At 45.0% G+C, this 8,671-nt stretch overlaps 1 protein-coding gene across 1 annotated transcript; it reads left to right on the top strand.

Annotated features, from left to right (window-relative positions):
• Positions 1 to 3,079: 3,079 nt before the first annotated feature.
• Positions 3,080 to 4,300, top strand: CLDN8 (claudin 8). Its single transcript, XM_064643898.1, has one exon. The coding sequence runs from the start codon at positions 3,332 to 3,334 to the stop codon at positions 4,004 to 4,006; it is 675 nt and encodes a 224-aa protein (XP_064499968.1). The 5' UTR covers positions 3,080 to 3,331; the 3' UTR covers positions 4,007 to 4,300.
• Positions 4,301 to 8,671: the final 4,371 nt, after the last annotated feature.

Raw genomic sequence — 8,671 nt, 5'->3', positions numbered from 1 at the left:
GAAGTGGCTCTCCAGTGGAGCTGGTTAGAGATGTTTGTGACTCTTCCTGCCTGCACCAGATATGTGGAACTGGCTTTTCGTGTTCTGCTGCATTAGGTACAAGACCTTGGAGAAAAGTAAGTGCCAGGTTCTGGCATACCTGGGGCGAGCCGTGGAGAGTGCAAATCACTGACACAGTAATGACAGCCTGCCGGGGCACAAAATGCTGAACAACTCGTCTGACATCAACACTCCTCTGCTCTTCCAGAGCAGCATCAATAATCAGGATTCTTTTCACTCTGCTGCTCATGCAGGGTGAGATTTTTGGAGGTGTTGAGCAACCACTTCTTCCCCCTCTCCCCACCTCCCCCTCGGCATCAGTGGCTGCTGTTGGCACTTCATAAGTCTGAAATTAAAAATTGCTTCATGCTCAGGAAGGACATTGGGCTTAAAATGTATTTTCCTGGTGCATTTTATTCCAAAATGCCTTTAGGGGCAGAAAGGAAAATGGGAAGGGAAGGGAAGGGAAGGGAAGGGAAGGGAAGGGAAGGGAAGGGAAGGGAAGGGAAGGGAAGGGAAGGGAAGGGAAAAAGGAAGGGAAGGGAAAAAGGAAGGGAAGGGAAGGGAAGGGAAGGGAAAAAGGAAGGGAAGGGAAAAAGGAAGGGAAGGGAAAAAGGAAGGGAAGGGAAAAGGGAAGGGGAAAAGAAAGAAAAGAAGAGAAGAGAAGAGAAGAGAAGAGAAGAGAAGAGAAGAGAAGAGAAGAGAAGAGAAGAGAAGAGAAGAGAAGAGAAGAGAAGAGAAGAGAAGAGAAGAGAAGAGAAGAGAAGAGAAGAGAAGAGAAGAGAAGAGAAGAGAAGAGAAGAGAAGAGAAGAGAAGAGAAGAGAAGAGAAGAGAAGAGAAGAGAAGAGAAGAGAAGAGAAGAGAAGAGAAGAGAGAAAAGAAAAGAAAAGAAAAGAAAAGAAAAGAAAAGAAAAGAAAAGAAAAGAAAAGAAAAGAAAAGAAAAGAAAAGAGGAAAGGTTAAATTATGTATGTACATATTTGTTTTATAGCAAAATAATTGGATCCTGTGGATGACAGTGAACTATGTCATAGGCATTTCTGATATTTTCCCATGATGAAATGACATGTTTGAATACACAGAATGAATAATGAAATTCTTGACTTGCCCCCTCACAAAAAAATTTTGTTTTAATTGTAAACAAGCAGATGCAATCCATAATGCTAAATAAGATTTCCCCACATTTCCTCCTGAAAATGGTTTTAAGCAAGATAAGGCACTTAAATTTAATCCTTCTAAGAATGTGCAAATACTGAATCCTTGACGCAGACACAATCTTACCATGACTTTATATGGGAGCTTTAATGGGTTTGTAAATTAATCAATAACGTGGTTAAATTATATTTGCTCAGCTAATTATTTTCCATGTCCTGTAAATTAGAACTTCACTAGTCTCTAAGAAAAATCAGTCCTGCTGCTTGTACCACATTTGTGTTTACTTACTGATATATTATTAAAGTACTTGTTTATTTGTTCTGCTGTAGGCTGGGAGCTTTTTCTTTGCTATTTGAGTGGCAACCACGGGGCTGCAAAGCCATGCCATGGTAATTACATTATTATATGCTTTACCATGTTTTTACAAGCATCAACCTGCTGCAGAGGTTGGGAAAACCAGTGGATTTGAAAGCCAAACTGGGGATGGAAGGGTTTGTAAAGTGACTCTGACTTTGCCTTCCCTCCTAACCATAGTTTTACACACACACACACACACACACACACACACACACAGAGAAACACACTTGGGGAGCATAAAATATTGCATGTAAATGGGGCTTTTATCTTTGTGTCTGATATGCCAGCGAGGTGGTATCTTCAGCACTGCACCACTCTGTTTCTTTTGCATTTATTTTCTGGTTTTGGAGATATATAAATGGCAAGAAGAAAACTAGAGGCAAGAAAGTTCAGATGAACAGCAGCAGGCTTGTATTTCAGTATCTAGGTAGTTATATCCCAAATTGATCTTTTACAGTGTAGCAAATTAGGTTTTATCTTAACATATGGAGTACTACTTTACAACCAAAAAAATCCTAATTAATGCCTGATTTTTTTTTTCCATTTTAGGGCACACGCAAAGATCAGGCTGAATATTTCATGCATATATTTGTAGCTATCAGAATCTGTAAAAAGAATCTACTGTTACATGCCTGTTTTGGTTTTTTTCCCTAGATTTTTGTGGTTTCTGTTGGTCTGATTTTCACAGATTCATTCACCTGACATTTTTCAGGATTGTCCACTGGTTGCATTACACAAGAAGTCTTGAATGGACCTCCTCTCCATAATTTTTATGTTTAATTATTTTTGTTTAATTAAAATGATATTTTTCTAAAGTATTTGTTGGTACAGGTATAGCTCTAACAGGTCTTGGAAGGGCTGATGCTTCCCCTTGCACTGGACTCCAACACAGGCTAGTTCCCAGGTTCACTTTTGCACAGGAAAACAATTTGTTCCATAGTTAAATCCCCACTCTGTAGACCTGAATGTGCAATCTTTTGAGCATGTGGATACCTCTGGAAGCCTGTCTATTCCCATAAATATCATGGAGCAAGAGAAATGTATAGGGCTGTATATGGTATTAGTAGGACTGAGTCTCCTTTCTCCCCCTTAAATGCTCTCTTTGCAGATTTGACTGTCCTCTGCAGAACTCTTTCAGGTTTAGAGTTACTTTCTCTTTATCCTTTGGATTTGCTTTGTTGCTGAATCCTGTCACTGCAGTGCTCTCCCCTGAGCTTTGGGACAAAAGTGCTTTTGGGAGCAGAGGCCCAGTGGCAGGGAGCAGGCTCTGCCTTCCTCCTGGAACTTTGCCACCGAGCCAAGGCAGAATATTCCTGCTTTTTCAGGAACAGCCCCAGTAACTGCCCCAGTCTCACCCCCAAGTCTTCTTGCAGAGTCTGGTCCGTTCCCTCAGCACGGACAAACCTTCAGAACACAGCCAGGCTTAAGGGCAGGGCTTGGGGTATATTTATTTATTTATTTATTTAAGCAACTTCAATGCAAAGCATTTGCCTCAGAAGGTACATTTATCCTAAGTGGCTCCTGCTGGTTTACACACACCCTGTCCTTTCTCTTGCTCAGGAAAGTTGTTCCACTTGATTGCTCAGTTTGCCTCTCGGAGCGCTGGTGCCGGGGGAATTATAAAGGCCATGGAGGCGCAGCCAAGTCCCGGGGAGTCCGTGCCAGATTTAAGCTGATTTAAGGTGGTGCAGCCTGACTCTGAAACCTCTGGGACAACGGCTTTTTGAAGAAGCTGCTCTGTTTTTTGCCTGCTGATTCGTGCCCCCACGGCCCAGGCAGGATGGCCGGCGGGGCTCTGCAGGTCGCCGGGCTGCTCGTCGGGGGCCTTGGTGTTGTGGGCACGTTCGCCGTCACGGCCATGCCCCAGTGGAGGGTGTCTGCCTTCATCGAGCACAACATCATCGTGTTTGAGACCATCTGGGAAGGGCTGTGGATGCACTGCATCAGGCAAGTCAACATCAGGATGCAGTGCAAGGTCTACGACTCAGTGCTGGCGCTCTCGCCGGACCTGCAGGCGTCCCGGGGGCTGATGTGTGCCGGCTCAGGGCTGTCCCTCCTTGCCCTCGTGCTGGCCATGGTTGGGATGAGGTGCACACGGTGCCCACAGAGCCCCTGGCAAGCCAAAGGCTGCATCCTGCTGGCTGCTGGGCTCCTCTTCATCCTCTCAGGCGTCGTCGAGCTCGTCCCAGTCTGCTGGGTCGCCAACTCCATCATCAGCGACTTCTACAACCCTGTGGTCAACGTTGCGCAGAAGAGGGAGCTTGGAGAGGCCCTGTACCTGGGCTGGGTGGCCTCCTTCTGCCTCGTGGCCGCTGGATCCACGTTCTGCTGCTCTTCCCGCTGCGCTGAGAATCCCAGGAGCTACAGATACTCATCCCCGACCCACCAGTCCCCTCACAGCCAGCGCCTGCACAGCAAGGCCGAGGGATCCTACTCCAAAAGTCAGTATGTGTAGGTGCCTCCTGCCTTTCCCTGCTTCTGCATCATTGTCTGCCTGGATGGATGGAAACCTGCCTTTGCCTCCTGCCCCACAGCTGCTGCTCTTGGGGCCGTGGTTGGGAGCTGCAGCCATCCCCCAGTGGGCTCTGCTGGGGCGAGGATGCTGCAGCAAGGACAGTTTTAGTGCACGGGAAGGTGAATTTTTAATATTGTTCTAATAGTAGCTCGGAATGGCTTTTGGGTTGCGTGGCTTTGCTTTGGCTTTGGGGCGCATTTTATGTGTTAAACAGTAATAAAGGGCTTAAAATTACACTGTGATATGAAATCCTGGCCTACTGCAAAGAAGAGCAGAGGAAAGCGGCTGGGGTTTTTTTTTTTCCTGCCTGGGAAAGCAGGGATAACAGTGAATAAAGACAAGATAATAATGGTTTAAAAGAAAAGCATTCACTAAGGGATTGATTTACTATAGGCTTAATGGAAGGTTGCATGGAGAATTTATTCAGCAGAGGAAGGTAAGCTGAAATATATGAAAAAATATCTCCTGTTTCAGAGAATAAACATAGCTCTCTATGTTTGTCCTAATTACCATCCTTTCAGAGAAAGTTAATATTTCTCTTGTAACCCATATAGGTCAAACTCATTTACAACCTTCTTTTTAGAAGCAGCAGTATTACCTTGCAATCTCCTTGTGGCTTTACAACATTTTCCACTATCACACAGACCACAAACATTGTGTTGGTTATTTGCTGCAGGACTGTGAAATATATATGTTTCTTAAACAAGGGTCTTTTGTACAATCAGGCCAAGATTTTTGGTGAGATCCACTCACACCAGCATAGTTTAGAGGCAGAAGGAACATAAACAATGATAGTATTTATGTTCCCATTAAAACAGGCTAAATAATATTTTTTGTAATAAGATCATGCCCCCGTGATAAGCAACAATGTAAAGAAACAAAGTCTGATGAAAAATAAGTAATTCAATAAAAATTGATTGAATATATGACCCAAATTAATCAACAGTAGTAATATTTTAATAGAATTTTGTAACCAATTAATAAAGTATCTCCAGATCTACAGTAATCAATGGAATTTTGTCTTTGACGGAAGTGGGAACATAATTCAATTTGAGGTGTTTAATGGAGAATAACATTCTTGTTCTAGACTGACTGTTTTAAATATTTCATAGGGAGTTTATGATGTGATTTGTGGTTCTCCAGTAAACTCCTTGCACTATTACCCTTTGAAAGTTCAGAAGCAAATTCTTCACTTTATAAGATGTAACTCTGAACAAGCTCATCTGGTTGTACACATGAAAGAAGATACAAGAAGACTTCGAGAAGACATTCCAAACTATCCCCAGGGCTAACAGGAACACAAGTCCATCCATTGGACTGTGAGTGGGACCCTGAAGGTTTTTAAAATCTCCCTCAGAAATCCTATACATGCTGCAAACAGTTCACCTTACTATAACCTGCACTTATTCCCCCTTAAGTACCTCCCACGCACATCCAGCCATAGCCTTTAAACTGGAGCTCACCCACAAAGAATCCCAGAATCATTTAGGTTGGAAAAGACCTCTGCGATCACCAAGTCCACCCTGTGCCTCATCCCCACCTTGTTCCCCAGCCCAGAGCACTGAGTGCCACGGCCAGTCCTTCCTTGGACACCTCCAGGGATGGGGACTCCACTACCTCCCTGAGCAGCCCTGCCAACATTTAACAACCCATTCCATGCAGAGATTCCTCCTGATGTCCAAATACACCATGTCTTCAAGAGAACTGAAATGAAAGCTTCCATTTTAAACAGAGCTGGCCTGCCCCAGGTTTGTGCATTAAATAAACCCTGAGTATCAATAAGCAGCTGCCTGAAGCAGTAAACTTTCAAATATTGCATCCTGTAATTTAAAAGTTTTTTCCTGCTTACAAACAAGAGAAATTATTTGGGAAATAAGCAGTGTGTCTGGCTTGTTCCCCTTTGCTCTGCACTTTGGGCACGAGCAGATACATTCCTCAATGTCAAATGGAAGTGGAGCCTTTCCAGGTCCACCTGGTGCCTTCTGTGCTGTGTAAAGGGGTGCTCTACTTGCAGCTCAGAGGAGAATAATTCTCATTTGGCTCAGCTGAGTGGAGGTTCAATATTCCAGTCACTGCTCTGTGATGGAGCAAATGGGTTTTTGGTTATAATGAGCCTCTCCTGAAGTTCTCCCTGCTCTGCTGCAACTGCTGTGAAGGTCTGACTCTCTCAGGGGCAGGGGCCCTCAGAGCATCAGGAGACCAGGGCCAGTGGAGACTTGTGCTTGGAGGTACTGTCCCCCTTTCCAGCCTCTGATACTCTGATATCTCTGTGCTTAAGTGAGCAACAGGCTTGTCTGGGATTTAAGCCTTTCTCCAAGGGTCACATTCTGACCCCTCACAGAGGATACAGTGGGTTTTCTGAGCACGAGGACTGGTGCACAGCTCTGCTTCCCTGCTGAGATGGAAGAAGGGCAGCAGAGGGTAAATCCAGCCCTGTGAAGGTCCTGACACAGCCAGGTCCATGAAATATGTGTTCCTTGAGAAATGAGAAGGCTGATACCAACTAGTTTACCTGGGTACTGTCAAGAGTGCCATCAGCACCATCAGTTCCTTTCACTGGTGGGAGATGGTCCATGTAGGGCCAAAGAGGACAAACAGGAGGAGAAGACAGTGTGAGTGGAGTCTACTCGAGAAAAGGTGATACCTATTAACAACTTCATTTTTCTTCTTAATGAATAAATATGCCAAAATTATTCCTGAGAGACCTTTGTGCAATAAAAGCTTCCAGAGGTGGCTATTCTGCAGTGCCCTTAGCAATCTATCCCAGTACTTAATTATAATTTTCATTAAAAAAGGTTTTCACGAAGCTTAAACTAAATCTCCCCACTGCAGGCTAAGGCTGCTCCATTATTGACTTTCCGCTCAGCAGCAGGCACAGAAAATAGGCTGCTGCTTTCCTTTAAGGCAGGCAGCCCTTTCCTTACTTCAGGGCTGTTACCATCTGACCTCTGGAACCTCTCTTGCTCAAGCCTAATCACCTCCAGTTCTTCCCTCCCAGGCAGCTCGTTACATTTCTCCCCATCCTTATTTCCCTCCTCTGGCTGTTTTTGGCTCTTTCACCTCTCCCTTCAGGTTTGTTGCCCAAAACTGGACAGAGAATCCCAGAGGAAGCCTCAGCACTGCTGAACACTCCGAGTGCACTTGCTGCAGGTTATCACAGCAGGGGTAAGAGATTCTCAAAACCATGACACACCTTCCTTGAATAAGTTGAATGCATTGCAATTCCGTTATTCCAGGCCTCCGGATCACCAGCTTCCCTGTGCTGTGGGATCCAGCCACTGACAGCCCGTCGACCAGCTGGGTGCCCAAGGCAGATTTCCTTGCTGCCACTTTTCCTTGCTGCTCCTTTATTGTTACATTCCTGAGGGTACCAAGATGAGACCCCAGAGAAATCCTTGGCTCCAACAACAGCAGAAATCAATGTCTGGAAATAGGAACATGAGAGTTTTCCTTCCAGTGTAGCTGTTTGTTGTTTAACTCACTCACAGATTCTGCCTCTGCATTACACTGCTGTTACTCTTCTCCATCCCTTCCGTGTCTCTCTTGATTTCCCATTGCTGTGTCAGATGCTTTAATAAGGTCCAACTGGATTAGATTTTATCAACTTTTATTTTCTAGCAAATGTTACCAAACAAAACCCAAACATAGTTTTTGCTACATCCGTGCTGCATTTTATTTTACTTTTCATTTACTTCCAGGCTCTTCCTAAGGAATTTTTGAGCCTCGTCCATATTCACATCCCTAAGTTGTTCAGTCTAATTAATACATATAATGTTATCAGGATCAGAGGAGCTGTTCTCCCTCAGTGCTCCAGGCACTCTCACCTCGTTGGCAATGGTCCTCTGCAGAGACACAGATACTCTCATCTTAATGATCCTTCACACGCCATTTTCTGCCTCGCAATGTGAGCCTCGTTCCATTACAACCTAAAAGCATCAGATTTCCTGAGACCTTCCCCTCCTCCATTTCATCCTTGGTTTTAAGTCAATCTGCACATAGCAGACTGTTTTCTATATTTGGTTTTTTCCCTTCCCTGACTTCCAGCCCCTTAACTCCCAACACATTGATATGAACAGCTATTAGGCATTCGTCTTCCTTCTGAAGTGTTGTCCTCTGAGCAAGCTACAAATTCAGATTTGGAATGAAAGCAGCTACTGCTCAACCATGGAGAAAAAAGTTCCTATTTGCTGCAGTTAGGAAGAGCACTGGCTTGTCCCTGAGGAGAAGCCATATGTCCACATTGGTGGATCAGCTGTGGGCTGTCCCCGTGCAGAGACACACACCAGCCCCAGGAAGATGGATCAGTGTACAAAATCCCAATGGCAGTGGTGGACCCTTGGAGCTGCTGCCATTCCTGCTGCTGGAGAGGGTGTTCTGAGAGCAAGTGACAACAATTAATTGCTTCCTGCGAGATGCTCCCGCTCTGCTCTCTGTGCCAGCACAAATCCAAAGTGATTTATGACTTCCAGGAAGAGGTTCTCCTCTGTGAGAGCAGGAACAGCTGGTTGGCTGGGCAGGGCTTCCCTTCCCCTGTGCATCCCTTCCCTCCCAATGTTTGAAGGGGAACTGAGGTAAGTTGGGAGATGAGCTGTGCAGGTCCAGGGG

Source organism: Pseudopipra pipra, chromosome 2 (genome assembly GCF_036250125.1).
Source record: "Pseudopipra pipra isolate bDixPip1 chromosome 2, bDixPip1.hap1, whole genome shotgun sequence".
NCBI lineage: Eukaryota > Metazoa > Chordata > Aves > Passeriformes > Pipridae > Pseudopipra > Pseudopipra pipra.
This window is presented reverse-complemented; position numbering and strand designations above follow the sequence as displayed.

Bases quoted from the DNA above. Each gene is read 5' to 3' on its own strand.
- CLDN8 (XM_064643898.1), top strand. From the start codon at position 3,332: ATGGCCGGCGGGGCTCTGCAGGTCGCCGGGCTGCTCGTCGGGGGCCTT.